This window comes from Papilio machaon, chromosome 19 (genome assembly GCF_912999745.1).
Source record: "Papilio machaon chromosome 19, ilPapMach1.1, whole genome shotgun sequence".
NCBI lineage: Eukaryota > Metazoa > Arthropoda > Insecta > Lepidoptera > Papilionidae > Papilio > Papilio machaon.
This window is the reverse complement of record NC_060004.1, coordinates 6,314,342-6,330,706: the sequence shown is the minus strand read 5'-3', so window position 1 is coordinate 6,330,706 and position 16,365 is coordinate 6,314,342. Positions and strand designations below refer to the sequence as shown.

The 16,365-nt window shown below is 35.3% G+C and overlaps 1 protein-coding gene across 1 annotated transcript; it reads right to left on the bottom strand.

The window, feature by feature from the left end:
* Positions 1 to 5,602: 5,602 nt before the first annotated feature.
* LOC106709506 lies at positions 5,603 to 13,592 on the bottom strand. The gene is made up of 9 exons (XM_045682661.1): positions 13,490 to 13,592; positions 12,935 to 13,206; positions 11,937 to 12,662; positions 11,517 to 11,848; positions 9,061 to 9,161; positions 7,505 to 7,767; positions 6,822 to 7,385; positions 6,266 to 6,562; positions 5,603 to 6,034 (listed from the first exon to the last, which is right to left on the bottom strand). Exons 1-9 carry the CDS (start codon positions 13,494 to 13,496, stop codon positions 5,603 to 5,605), a joined length of 2,994 nt encoding a protein of 997 aa, XP_045538617.1. The 5' UTR covers positions 13,497 to 13,592.
* Between the last annotated feature and the right edge of the window lie 2,773 nt (positions 13,593 to 16,365).

The following is a 16,365-nucleotide window of genomic DNA, read 5'->3' as shown; positions in this document are numbered from 1 at the left end:
TAACAAAAAGTTAACACCTTCTCTAATAGAAAGTAAAATGGGATACACCTTTGCTTTTCAATTACCAGTGCAAAGGTGAAATCATCCGTGAACCGATATTGGTCCTTCTAGCCGGCTCAGTATAGAATCCACCCGTTACGGACGTGTCGTAAACTGGCTGGTTTACCCTAAAGGTCGAAATGCCGAGGGGCCCAATACTGTCCGTATTACCTTACGATAAACATGGTACAAGGTAAAAACTTATTTCCTAAATGTAGTTTTGTAATTTTTTTTTGAGAATTAATTTTCGTTGTTGGTGTTTCGTTGATGTTACATTTTTTTTTTCAGGATAAAAGAGACGTTGATTTTTAATTTAAATTATTTACATAATTGGGAAACTGCACTTTACCGACATATAAATAAGAACAATTTTTTGAAACGATTTTGTATTTTCAGATATTTGCAGAAACCTAAAAACGCTTCAGCTTATGACTTGTTCAATCGCTAATATGTCGATGTATCGATAGGTGATGCGATAGAGACAACATGGCGTTTTTACGATTGTGGCCTTTTTATGTATCTATAGTAAGGATAACGAATATTGGCATGCGAAAAAGAAAGCCTAAGAATCAGCAAATGCAATGAAAGAGGTTCATAATTTGGGATATTTATCTACGTTCCATCCATTCGAATTAATTTTTAATACTAGTAGTCAAAGAAAATTGCATTTTCTAAAATTATTTATGCTACATTAATAAATAAATAACAAGAAAAAAAAACGTGGAAAATGGTCTGAAACTTAAAAAAAATACGCCTAAAGTCTTGACAATTAACAAAAGCGATAAAAAATTCGAAAAAATGTGCCAAAAAGCATCTACAATACTATATTAAGATAAGAATACGTACGGAAACAGCGCGTTATAGAATTGTTTACAGCGCGGCTTACACGCTTCGCTACATATCCTGGATTTACTCAACATCTTCAATAAAAGCTCTTTATTGTTATAGAACCTTATACGGGAGCTTTAAGTTGAAATACCCGCGTTACTAAAGCTCATAACCACAAAAAAACGTTGTAAAGTTAAAGACCATGTTTTAACGAAACACCAAAGCTCTCGTATATTTTGTTATAAGAAATATATAAGCAAAATTGATCCTTACAATTAATGAAAAGTACAATCTTCCTTTTGTTAACCTCAACCCATACAAATAAACATAAGAGAAAAATAAATACGTCATCAGCTCACTATACGTCCACTAAAGGGCATGGATACCCTAAGTTTGGGGTGACTAGACCATAGTTAACCACGCAGGTCCCGTGCGGGTTGACTTCGTACATATCTTTGAATTTCTTCGCAGATATGTGCAGGTTCATCACGATGTTTTCCTTCACCGGAAAATAAATAAAAAGCATGAATTTATTGATTAGAACCTAACTCAAAATTGTGTTTTTTTCTATGTTCTCAATAACAAATTAATATAGTTGAAAGTGTGCGCATAATTAAAAAAAACTTAATTAGTAGCCTATGTGTTCTTCAAACTATGTTCTACATCTATGCTAAATTTCATAGAGAAACATTGAGCCGTTCTGTAGATACTCGTACCTTCTAACAAACATCCATCCATACAACCAAACATTCGCATTTTTAATATTTGTAAGATAAATTCAAAATTGCTTCTGATCTTCATTTAATGCTTAATCCTTTTAAATATTTAAAAAGGCAGATATTTTCTGCGACGTCTGTGCGCCTATTTGTGTATTTTAAAAGTGATCGTCTTTTGTTTTATTTCTTTATCCGCGGCCATTTTGAAAATTGCGGAGCGGCATTATGATGGATACGAAAATATTTCTCTTTAGTATTTTTTTTTTTCGGATCCACGCCGTGACCGAGGACAAAGGTAAAGTGTTTGGCGGTCTTAATTAGCCCAAGTCGAAGCCCAATCTCTGAGGTATTGTGTTTAATGTAGATATAGCCGTATTTTACGTGTAGTTTTGATGTACTGTGAATTAAAATATATTTATAGTTTCTAAAGATGTTTTAGTATGCAGCAAACGATAATTTTCTTACAGGGAGAGGACTAGTAGACTTGACAGATGAGGGAATGCATAAAAAGGGGAGACGTCCTCTTTCTGTGCGTTTGTCGATTAAAGGTAGGCAACGCATTTGCAAATGCGGATGTCTGTATGCAGCGAACACTTTGCTATTTTGACGAAATTAGATGGCCGCTTGTTTGGTTGTCACTTTAAAAAAAAACCATCGATATAAATACGATAACTTGTGTGCTTTTAATTTTTCCATTGATATTACGACAATGCTTACAGCTCGTGTATTTTGTCGCGTCAGAACCTGCACAGGAGAGGGCTGATATGTATTACAAATCTATCTCTATCCCCCCCTCCCTCCCGACACCGCCGGTACAGTCACGCTCTAATTGTGCGGGGCCCGACAACCGCTGGACGGTGTTATGCAACATTGGAAAAAAAGGATTTCGTGTAAAAATCACGAAGCGCTTTTTTTTAAACTAGAAAAAGATTTAATTTTATTTTCATCAGAAGTTGTGAAACATGTGTTTATACACGAAAATTTGTTTTTAATTTGAAAACACGTATATTGTTACAAGGATTTGAGATAAAGTAAATTCGATCACTAAGTAATATAGAAAGCTTAATAGGTCTAGATTCTAAAGTAAACTGTTACATAAAGGTAATATTTCACAGATGTTTAATATTAGAAAAATACTATCAACGACAATGAAGATATTAATTTAAGAATTTTTTATAAATTGTAATCATTGAGCACATGTTGCGTGATACCATCCAAAAAAGCATCGCTGCGTACTGTTCTCGAAGCTTTTAAATTCCATTTAGCGTCAGTCTGCGCCGATTGTGAAGCGAATATAAATAATGTGTATCACATCACTATTGCAAATACGGGCGATTTCCACAAGCGGTTTTATACCCGTTTGTTTTGTGAAAAACCGACCAATTTCAATGGACACTAAAATGCCGCATTAATTGAAACACATTTCTACCTATGAGGTGACAAATCGATATGAAATTTAGAGTTAAAAATAAAAAAAAATTACATTGTTGGTGATTTTTTTAACTTCGATTTAAAAAAAATATTTTATATTGCATGAAATTTTGTGTTTTGTTTTATACATGCTCCAAAATAATTTATCTACTCAACTGTACAACTAAATAATCCTTTGCTTTGTCTTTTTGTTGTAGGGTAAACACACTAAACATAGTCAACGAATTTAATAAAATAATTTAAATAATAGATACTACAACATTTTTGATATCGATTTTTAAGCGAAGCGTTTTTACTAAAAAAAAAACCTTATTACATGTATTTAGATTATGTATAAGTTGTTGTCATTTACCTTCACAGAATTAAATCTAAGTTTATCTCGATTTTTTCTTCTTTATCTTTTATTTTCAGACTAGCTGTCTCCTGCGACTACGTCCGCGCGTAATTAAAAAAAACATAAGTAGCCTATGTGTTCTTCCAGACATCTACATGCCAAATTTCATCGAGATCCATTAAGCCGTTCTGGAGATATGTTCAAACAAACATCCATCCATCTAAACATTCGCATTTATAATATTAGTAAGATGTGTATAATGAAGTGTGAAAAACTCTTCGATTTAACCGATCGAAACATAATAACATAATAAACGTTTAACTGTACAAAATCGAGAGCCGTTACCCTACTAATATAATGAGATTCGAATTTAAACATCTGTTCGCGATTGGATTAAGATATTATTCCGCGCGGCGTCCACAACCGTCGCGCTCACCCCATGCCGCGTCTCAAGAATTACAATGCTCTTTGTTCATAGATTTATTCTCGCTGAGGTGAGCTCGCGGTTTATACAAATACTTTAATAACTTTTTAATTAAAAGAAACAATATTTAATATATTAGCTTTTTAATCTATTTTATAGAAAATTAGCTGAAAGTGATTTCGTCCGTGTTTTAATTCGCACATATAGGAAGGTGACCGCTTGCTATAGACATCAGTAATTGCATTATACGTTGTCTATCTTAAATTGACGGCGGAAGGGTGATATGAGTCCCTTATTCCGCCAAATTTACATCCTCTTCACATCCGTTCCTTACAGGAAAAGAGTGAGAAGAGGGACTAAATTTAGGCCTCCCACACACACATTTGCACTTCGTTCTTTACATTCATTCTACATTGCAATAGATGTTTTTGCAGGATTTACTATTGTTTTGTGCTTTTGATTTTACAGATACAATCAGTCGGTTCTTCAGACTTGTAACACATCCCGACATAACGACATCCCTACATTATCTTTGCAAATATAGAGACGACAATGTTTAATTTGTTATTTACCTAAGGGTCTCGGTTGAAATTCATAGTTAGTTATTTTTTTAAATTGTGCAATAATCATAGAAGCCTAATTGTAAGTTAAGTAACAATTTCATTAGGTCAACCATGGAGTTAGGGTTAATGACACCATTATAGAGAGTCCACAAGATATGACACATTTACGTTTTGTTTATTATCCTTATATGATAAGATACGATGTTTTAATTTGTCACGCACATTTAAAGCTCTTTCCACCGCCCAAAGCTAAACAAGCATCGCTTTGTCTGCTTTTTTCTCCGTCGTCACCGTTCGGTTTGTTGCAGTAATCACTCAGCGCTTCCAACAAAATATGAATGCGCTGAAAATTATGAGATATAGCTTTTGAAAGCGCTTTTCGCAGCCCTACCGTCACAGATTACTTTTTGTATGTATATAAAAGCGGGTACTCTTTGTCTGGTTATCCATCAGTTGTAACTGAGACTTTATAAAAAAAATCATAAATTTTTCAATAGGTTTTTTTTTTTCAATTGAATTGAAAAAGGGAATTTTTGTATAGCATTATATGTATTGATTGTCTAGATTTGTATTCAGTTTCGTAAATGTTTTTTTTTAGACGAAGATATTAACGTCAATTGATTTTGTGTCATGCATTTAACTATGTAACACGCAAAGCGATTTAAATCATTACTGGGTGGCCACTGATATCTGTTAGAATAGCTTGTCAGATAAAAATAATCTTCTATTGCAATTATCATTTAATGTAACCATAAAAAACACTTGTTTTAAGTAAAATTATTTTTTCGTTTGCGAAGTTTTAATGAAAAAATCGTTCCTGACGCCATCTATTGTCGGATAGAAAACAATTTATAAATGTATTTTTGAACTTATTGATGGGATTTTAGAATTTTAATTTAATTTATGGTAACAGATTTACTAAGGACTTGCAAGTTTTTTTTCGACATTCAATTTTTATGTTCTAAAATGGTTTTAAAAGTAATGTCTGGTTTGTTTGTAATAGGCAGCTCCTGCCATCTAGTGGAACAAGATTGATGATAATTCCCCTTCAATGATTTCAGGAAACTTTTAAAATGTTATTACCAGCTTTCGTCAGATGGTGATATTTTCCCAAAAAGGAATGTGAAGACAAATATATAAAAAACAGTCTTCAGCCAAGATTGAATATAAGATTTTCACGAAATATGAAATAAAGGAAAAATTAAATTAAATAATTTATTTTCTTGTATTTTCTTTACTTAAAAATTAACTAAACAAAACATTATGTTCAGAGATGGCCAATATACTGTCCGACCCAATTATGGTCAACTCTGTCCCAAGGTATGAAGAGCGTCAATCCGGAATCATGATTAGTCGCTTGAATGCTTTTCCTTTCACAATTAGCGTAGCAAATGAAGTCACATGTTTGTGTTTTCGCGTTGAAGTGTAAACCTTCGGAACAAACAACTAATGCTGCTGTTTTGCCGTCGCATCTCCAGAATTTGTCGCAATCGGTGTTGTGAGGCCATGGCGCTACATTGCAATCAGTCTCGCACCTGTTGTTACCATTGCCACCGTCTCCTTCGCCATCACCATCGCCACCACCGCCGTCTCCGCCATCGCCATCGCCACCGCCGCCATCTCCGCCATCGCCACCACCGCTATCTCCGCCCTCGCCACCATTATTATCACAGCCAGCGTCCGCAGGGAAAGTGCAAACCTTAAAATATATTTTTTTATTTCCCTTTACATATAGAAAAAGTTATAATAGTGAAATGCATCATAGTCCTAGCTTATCATACTAGTAACGTTAAGTTTAACTAATAATTTTTGCAAGTCCACATTTGAAATGAAAATATTTTCTCGGTTTAACATGTTATTACTTAGGTTAATATCTTTAATTAATGTTACTAAGGCATATTTTTTTAAGATCATACTAAAATGAATTTACCTGTAGCGTAGGACTGAAGTGCAATCCAGATGGACAGGAGTGTTCAACCTTTTCACCACGAATGCAATAAAAGAATTTCGTACAGTCGCATTTATGCGGCAGTAGTTTGTGGACGGAGAAGTCAGCGGGGCAACCGTTAGGCAGGAGTTCAGTTTCGTCTAGATCACCACCACTTTCTCCATCCCCACCATCTCCTCCTTCACCTCCACCTCCGCCACCACCATTTTCGCCATCACCGCAATCGCATCCTCCTCCAACGTTAGGGTCACAACCAGCGTTTATCGGCAAATCGCAAACCTTTTACAATATTTAATAGTAAATTAATTAAGAACGGTTAAGCCGTTGCCTCACGTGTGATCTTGGAAGACTTCGCCTCGTAATCGTACAGAAATATAATATTTGTTTGCACTTATTACATTAACGATAATGTCTTTTAAATAGTATCTGCATGTCTTTATCTAATCTAATCTAGACTTTCTAAACATTTCCTATCTGGGGGCACAGTAGTTCCCCCTCTAAGACGATTTTATCTTAGAAAACTGTAAACGATAGTTACCTGTAACTGCGCATTGAAATGTGTTCCTGGTTTACATTCCCGCTCTAGAAGTTCTCCTCTCAAGCAATAATAAAACTTGGAGCAGTTATTTTCGTGCGGCAACAACTGGTGTATGGTGAAGTCTGCGGGGCAACCGTTTGGTAGTGTTCCTTGACCACCACAAGGTGGCCGTGCGGTTGTTGTTGTTGTCGGTGTTGTTGGTGATGAAGTTGTTGTTGCTGGTGGACATATTGTTGAAGGTGTTGTTGTTGTAGTTGTTGCTGGTGGGCTTATTGTTGTAGGAGCTGTTGTCGTTGTTGATGGAGTTGTTGTTGTTGTAGGAGCTGTTGTGGTTGTTGATGGAGTTGTTGTTGTTGTTGATGGTGTTGTGGTTGTTGTTGTTGATGGTGTAGTGATTGTTGTTGTTGAAGGAGTAGTTGTTGGTGGACATATTGTTGAAGGAGTTGTTGTCGAAGTAGTTGTTGTGCTTGCAGGTGGACATGTTATTGTTGTAGTGGTTGAATCGTCTGGCGGTGTAGGAGATCCAGGAAGAGTACAATTCGCCAATGTTGGATGAATGCAAACCTGCAAAAAATGAGACAAATAGTGTTAGGATTATTGATGGAATGTCTTTATGGACTACGCCTGAATTAATAATCTCTCGATAACTACTGAAATTATATAGCGTCATAGTTACAACTTACTTGTAATTCAGCAGAAAATTCAGTGCCAGAAGCACAGTCTCTTGGTGCAATCCATCTGAGACCGTATTCACAATAGTAAAACTTGGTGCAATCGTAGTCATGTGGAAGAAGGTAATGTGTCTTGTTTACAGGACAACGTTCATCAGGAACGACCCTTCTATCTTCCTGGAATACCTCCTCATCTACTTTAATATCTTGAGGATCTGGAACATCTCGTGGCATCCCATGGCCTAACGCCAATAGGGCCAATAGAAATATTCCACCTAAAATTTGACAAAGATTCATTCATATTATACGAAACAGCACCTGTTGAAAAGTAACATTATCTTCTAAAAATATAAAAAAAACGTCTAGAATAGTCGTAGTAAAATTTCCTATATTTCATAACCTTTAAAAATATGTAATCTGATGGTAGTTGATAATCTTCGAGTGATATTCTTTTGCTATCAATGTATTGGAAAAAATTGAAAAGAGCGGTGTTTTTATTGTTATGATTGTTGATTTGATTTTAGATAACATGATTAACATCGCAATAGATAATAAAAGTGTCGAATTGAAAACCGTTTCAGTGGCAAACAATTAAAAAATATATACATTTAATTAACCTATTAATACTTTAACTGAAATTAATTTTCTATTTACGAAGGGCAATTAATTCATTTTCTATTTCTATTTAGAAGAACTAGAACTGTAGTAACACTTGTATCAATATATACTGTCATCTATACATAGATATCATGTTTCTTATGTCATCATACATAAGCGAGCTGGGCTGGCTGGAGTAACCTACAGCCTGCCTTCACGCAAAATACGCGCTTGTCGTGGAGTTGCGGAAAACTGAGCCCCTACTACTAACTAACTACTGTCATCCCTTTTAATGTCTTTGATTAAACTAGTACTACAATATATTCTTAATTATAAGGTGATAAACGAGCAAGAGGCTATCTGAATCTACCGAAATAGCGCTGCCCATAGAAATCCGCAATTTTAGATACGTTAACTACCTTAAATTGACGGAGGAAACGCATAATAATTCGCTCGCTTCTCCGTCAAAACCTCTTTCGTTACCGTATAAGAAAAAGACAGGGAAGGGAAAGAAGACTGAAATTAGTCCTCCAGCACCACACTCATCCGACTGTACACGGAATTACTTCCACTTGACGTCTGTCTTCTGTGTGGTCGTGGTATTGCACCGGTCAAGACGGCACATTAGTGCAATATATGATATATTTGCTGGCGTCCACCACTGTTAAAATTATTGATAACTAGATGTTGCCCACGATTCCGTGGGCGTGGAAATAAAAAAACAATATAGTAGCCTATGTGTTCTTCCAAACTATGTTCTACGTCTGTACTAAATTTCATCAAGATCCTTCAAACAAACATCCAACCATCTAAACATTCGCATTTGTAATATTAGTAAGATTTAAAAATAAAATAATTGTAAAGAGTTTTTAATCAACCTGTATCTTCAATTGAAAAAATAAATATATGTAAGGACATATCACTATATCCGTTTTTTTTTTAGATTTTAAAAGGGATGACAAAATACTTACCAATCATTGCGTCTAATTGACGCCTTTTGCGATGCAATTTCCCTCCAGTCGATTCTGTAAGAGATCTTCGATGCACTGCGTTATTTATTACTTCAGAATTGCTATTTATTCTTAATACTGCATTTAATGTCATTGATAAAATCACATATTTGATAATTTCATTGATAGAATCTATAATATCTCAGAAACGATCATTTATTTCGGATAACAAATTGGCGACCATAATTTGTTCAAAACAGCCAAGTGCAAGGCAAAAGTTTTTCATTTGTTTTCTTGTTATATTTCAGTTAATTCTTTATTTCTGAGGGTCTATCAGGATAATGTTTGATATTCCTTTTTTTACGTCATCTATAAAATATGTCAAAAAGTGGATACTTTACGCTGTACACATCGAATACAAATTTTGTCGATGACGTTTCAAATACTTTCTCGTAATTTTTCGCGCTAGGCCCTCTGATGCTTCTACTCAACATAAAGGTCTTTGATTTCTAGCATTGGTTAGTTTTTTTTCGAATATTAGACCGGGTATTTAGCATTTTACAAGCGCTTTAAGTTTGCGCTTTGTCATGTTTTTGTTTATTCTAGTCGAATATAATCTAGACATTTATAAAGAATAAAAATTTAAAGATATCAAAGGATCTATCATGAATCCTAATATTTTTTTTATTTTTTGATAATTTCTCTTTTTTAATTAATTTTTCTCATCTGTGTCTCTGTAAAAATAAGTTAGTAGGTCATAGCTCGAAAAGATTTTATTAATCCAAATCGACATTATCAGTTGATCGTCTTCTATATATATAAAAGAAAGTCGTGTTAGTTACACTATTTATAACTCAAGATTGGTCGAACTGATTTAGCTGAAAATTGATGGGCAGGTAGCTTAGAAACAGGAAACGGACATAGGATAATTTTTACCCCGTTTTCTATTTTTTATTCCGCGCGGACGGAGTCGCGGGTAAAAGCTGGTCTATATATATAAAAGAAAGTCGTGTTAGTTACACTATTTATAACTCAAGAACGGCTGAATTGATTTGACAGAAAATTGGTGGGCAGGTAGCTTAGAACCAGGAAAAGGACATAGGATAATTTTTACCCCGTTTTCTATTTTTTTATTCCGCGCGGACGGAGTCGCGGGTAAAACCTAGTCTATATATATAAAAGAAAGTCGTGTTAGTTACACTATTTATAACTCAAGATTAGTCGAACTGATTTAGCTGAAAATTGATGGGGAGGCAGCTTAGAACTAGGAGACGGACATAGGAACTTTTTTATCTTGTGTGCATTTTTTTTATTCCGCGCGGACGGAGTCGCGGGTAAAAGCTAATTAATTTATAAAAATAGATTTAATATTTAAAAATAAATAAACTGTTAAAACTAGAAATTTGTAAACATCCTAACTTTGCGTACTTTATTTGTACTTCCTATGTTATTGTTAATTTGATAATCGAGATTGTAAAAGTTATCTAAAAGATGATGTTATCACTTAATGTACTTATGACATATGCACATGATTGTAGGTTTTAGGACACATGTATTGTCAACTGTCAAAGCATTCGTTAGCCACTGTTAAATCGGTTTAATATGTTTTTTTACGGATAAAAAAAACTAGTAATCAAAAACTCAATCAAAAATCGTTTAGAAGATTACGATTTTAAGACTACTACTTTGTGTTGATGGAAAGTATATTTTTGTTAAAGTTGATCTTGGGTTTACATTGCGGCAACATTAAAATAATTTCACTACCTCCTTACTTACCTTTCACGCAATCTATCTTTTTACGCATTAACCCTACCGGTGGAACCCTCCTTTCTCTTCCTCTTTATTAGTTCTCCTTGTCGAATGCTATGACAATAGAAGACTTTGGCAGTGGAAGACTGATAGAAGAGTGTGCTATGCTTTTTTCTAAGATTACTAGAAAATTTTTATAGAGTATAGACAAAATATGTTTAAATTTATTAATGTGGCAAAGGAGCTAGCGGCTACCTGAATTCGAAAGCGAAAGCGAAAGCGATCGCTGTACATAGACATCTGTAATTGCAGATGCGTTGACTACTTTTGAAGGATCGAGAGACGCACAGAAAAAGAATATTTCCCTTCATATGTTCCTTTCCCATCCTTTCCCTATAAGAAAAGAGTGGGTACGAAAATATGTCTGAAATTAGGCCAACACGCACAGTCATTAGACGAAACGCGGAATTACTTTCACTTCAAGTCTTCAAATTCTTCTATATTTTAATTTATAACTAGCTGCACTTTCTATCGATAATTTCAAAATTCGTAATATAAAAAATTTAAATTAAATTTATTTATTTAAAAGGAATGGGTAATTTTGTTGCAATGTTGGTAGGTGTTAAAACAGTGCCGTCAGTGCATCTAGCACTGTAAAATCAAAATAAAGATTATAAGTATAATTTATTTAATTTTTTAAATTAATTCATAGCAGAGTCAATCATTACAGTTCGTCTATGTATTGTCCCACCCAATTATGATCTACTCTATGCCAAGGAATGAACAGTTTCAAACCAGCGCTGTGTGATGTCGCCTGAATCTCTTTCCTTTCACAGTTTGCGTAGCAAATGAAGTCACAAGTCTGTGTGTCTGCATTGAAATGTAGACCTTCAGAGCATACGACTACGGTTGCTTTTTCGCCGTCACATCTCCAGAATTTGTCGCAATCGGTTTCATGTGGCCAAGGTAATACGTTGCAGCCATCTTTGCATTTATCGTTGTTACTGTTACCACCTCCACCGTTACTTTCGCAGCCAGCGTTTTCTGGATAGTCACAAACCTAGAACAGGAAATATTTTGTTAAATAATATTTCTTTTATCGCTAAATATTATAGAACCTACGACTAAAACATTAAACAAAACCCTACCTCTAATACTGGATTGAAGTGTAGTCCAGCGGAGCACTGCCTCAGTTCCAATTCCCCTCGAACGCAATAGTAGAATTGTGAGCAGTTTGTTTCATGTGGCAATAATTTGTGAATACTGAAGTCTGCAGGACAACCATTAGGTAGTGTTTCATTACTACCGCACGATGGTGGAGTTGTTGGTGCTAATGTTGTGGTTGTAGGTGCTTGAGTTGTTGTAGTAGAGGTTGTTGTGGGTGCGGGAGTTGTTGTGGTCGTAGAAGTTGTTGTAGATGTAGTAGGTGCTGGCGTTGTTGTGGTTGTTGTTGTCGTCGGTTCTGGTGTTGTTGTCGGTGCTGGTGTTGTTGTAGTTGTTGTTGTTGTTGTCGGTTCTGGTGTTGTTGTAGTTGTGGTTGTTGTTGTCGGTTCTGGTGTTGTTGTAGTTGTGGTTGTTGTTGTCGGTTCTGGTGTTGTTGTCGGTTCTGGTGTTGTTGTCGGTGCTGGTGTTGTTGTAGTTGTTGTTGTTGTTGTCGGTGCTGGTGTTGTTGTAGTTGTTGTTGTTGTCGGTGCTAGTGTTGTTGTAGTTGTAGTAGTTGTGGTCGGAGCCGGTGTTGTGGTTGTAGTAGTTGGAGCGGATGTAGTTGTGGTTGTTGTAGTTGGCGTGGTAGTTGTGGTAGATGGGGTTGTCTCTGGTGGAGGAGTAGGTGATCCTGGCAGTGTACAATTCGCCAACACCGGATGGATACACACCTGGTTAAAATAATATAAATTCATTAGGGACAACTTAGACGTTTATTTCTTACTTTATCTTACTTACATAGTTAGTTTAAATGGACGGATGGATGTTAGTTAGCAGGTAATTCCAAAACTCTACGGATCTGGATGATATTGGACACAAAGAGAGATCACTGTCCGGATAGTGCGAAGGCTGTTTACTAAGATTTGTTTTGTTTTTTTAATTCCACGTAGGCTAAGTTAGAGGAAAAAGCCAGTAATAATAATAAAAATTAACATGTATATACTTGTATCTCTGCAGAAAATTCAGTGCCCAAAGCACAGTCTCTTGGCTGTATCCATCTTAGACCGTACTCGCAGTAGTAGAACTTGGTACAGTCATAATCGTGAGGGATGAGGAAATGAGATTGGTCCTCAGGACATCGCTCGTCGGGCACAAGTCTATCTGAGATAAGAGTCTCCTCATCACTGATTGCTTCTACGTCTGCATTCTCTGATATAATATCATCCCACGGCATCCCCTGGGCTAGAGCCAGGAGAGCTAGGAATATAAATTTTCCTGCAAAAAAGGAACATTTCTTATGCTCGTTATTTAGGTTCTTCGTTTATGTGTCGCATTTTAGCTTCGTCAGTTTACAAATGATTCGAAATATTATAAACTAACTGCAACTCATAAACTGGGAGAATTATTCACGAATGGTTTCAACGACAGACAGTTTTTAAAATGAAGTCAGATCGTTTGAAATTTGAAATCTTAATTCTGTGGATATTCTTCATTATTTCACAACTAAAAATCGTGTCACTGCACATAAAGATATTTTTAAACTTAAAAAACCACGTACCGATCATTCCGTCTATTTGACGGTTAGCTTCTAATAAAACAATTACCACCAAAACAATACTATCGTCCCAAAATTACCACTGACACTGGTTCAAATTGAATACAAAGTTTGCTATTTATTTCCAAATATACTATAGAGCTACTGATATAATCAAAAATAGATCTGTTGATAATAATAGTGTCTCAATCTTTATTATCTTATTTGACATCTTTAATTGCGGAAAAACAAGTTATACATGAAAATTCACTTAACACAAAGATAAAAAGATTAACATCATGATAGATGGAAATGCATGATGACATCCCTAAAAATTAAGCTCTAAGTAATACTCAGAAACTATAATAGTTTTTGGAACGAAGTTCCTTATCGCGCGTTGTGAAAGTGGGCTAGACGGAAAAAATTCTTACGAAAAGTTGTCACGACACTTTTTGCTATAGACGAATGAGCGCTACTTCACCATGGCAACGACGTGACAATATATAACGAAAATTCATAGAAATAAAATGTACTTCTTGTGAAGACTTAAGTTTTTTATTCATAGAATAAACATTGGTTCCTTCACTAATTAATCGAAAAGAACTTCGTTCCATCCGGGTGTCCCTTGACACCTGTCAAGTTTTTTTATATATTATAAGGTACTAAAAGAGCAAGTGGCCGCTGCAAATAGACATCTGTAATTGCAGGTGCACTGCCTATCTTTATTAGAATAATAATAATAATAGGGTTAGAAAGAGTAGGAAAAGTAGGCCAAAGCACGGACACTCATCAAACGAAATTCGAAATTACTTCCACTTTACGCCTGCTTTCTGTGTGGTCGTGGTATTGCACCGGGCAAGGCCCGCTCGTGCAACGGATGTTTTTGTTGCTAGCGTCTAAATTTCGTCATTTCAATTCCGATGAAAAATATAATTATTAATATTTATTTTACTCCTAGAAATTGATAAAGCCGTTAAATTCTATAAAAGGTTATTAAACAGATTTATAAAATCCAGGAAAAAATCATCTTTAGTCGGGAAAAAACAAAAGCCAAACATCTTCGACCATTTACCAGGGCAATACAATACCTATTCTATTTCCTTAAGCGATAATGTAACTTCTATACATGTAAAATAACTAGTTGTCGCCCGCGACGCCGTCCGCGCGGCATTAAAAATACGTAGTAAGTAGCCTATCTGTTCTTACAGACTATGTTCTACATCTGTGCCAAAATTTCATCAAGATCCGTTCAGCCGTTCTGGAGATATCTTCAAACAAACATCCATCCATCTAAACATTCGCATTTATAATATTAGTAAGAAAGCTTTTGTCCGCGGCTTCATACACGCAGAATTAAAAAAAAAATGATAAATAGCATATCTATTTGCTATTTATCATTTTTTTTTATTATAGTCTGTGCTACACGGTGATAATGTAACTGTGTAATCGATCCAGTAGTTTTTCGATTTATTCGTCCCATGCAAAAATACTCAAATATCCTATTTATAATATTCGTGTGCAATCATATCGTTCCTATTTATAATAAAGTGTAGATATAGAGGAGCACTATAATAAGAAAATATTTAACCATTTCATCAGCTGCATTTGGCCGGAGTCTGGCAGCTAACAGTGATCAGTGAAAACAAGCACTTATAGAAGAAATTGTAAATAAACGATAGAATATTGATTGCATCATCATCATCAGCTCACCATACGTCCCCACTGAGGAGCTCGGAGCCTACCCCAAGATAGGGGTCACTGGGCCATAGTCATCCACGCTGGCCCAGTGCAGGTTGACTTCACACATATCTTTGAATTTCTTCTCAGATATGTGCAGCATCGCGATGTTTTCCTTCACCGTAAGAACGTCGAATAAATGTACATATGTAAATCGAGACTTGAAAAACTCATTGGTACATGGCGGGATTCGAACCCAGGACCTGCAGATTGCAAGTCAAGTGCTTAACCCCTGAGCCACCGACGCTCTAATTTCCATTGATAAATATCTGATTCACAATTACATGGAATTGTTGCAATTACAATTGTTTTTCATTCGGATAATACTTGCGTATCCTTTGTGCTTATCCACGTTATGATTGAAATTGTAATTATGTACTCTTCTCTAATTGATAATTTAAGCTTGGCTGGAAATAATTAAAAAATAATGTTTTCGAGATTTGCATTTTATCTACTGTTACTATTTCTTTTTTTAAATAAAAGTATGTAGGTCTATACATATGGCAATTCAATTGTTTCCGCCTGCCACCTGACAGATTAAACCAATTTTGACAAGTGAGATGTTATTCGATTTTTTTTTTAGACGGCTTGAATTATTTTGGAACGTGTCATCAATCGATTAGTATTTTTCTCCAGAGTGCTAATAGGCTTACTTACTTTAATTTCTTTTATATTACGAGATGTTAAACGAGCAAGCGGCCGCCTAAATTCACCGGAATGGCGAAGCGACCGCTGCCCATAGACATCCGCAATAGTAGATGCGTTGCCTACCTTTTTTCGATTGCCATTGCCTTTAATCGATGGAGAAGGAGACGCACAAAAAAGAATATTTCCCCTTCCTATCCATCTCCCCCTCCATCAAATCCACTTTCCCTTCCCATCCTTTCCTTATAAGAAAAGGATGAGAAGTGAAAGAAGACTAAAATTAGGCCTCCGAGAAACAACTCATCAGACGAAACGGAATTACTTCCACTCATGCCTGTCTTCTATGTGGTCGTGTGTTAGGTTTAAGTAATTATTGATAAACAATTCATTATTTAAAATTGTATAAACAAAATAATCTAAAAGAGTTCTAATATTTTCAATGTAATATTAAGACATTATAATAGCAACACTGAATAAATTATGTTGAGGGTAGGATTGAGGAGGTGGGAGAAAAAAGT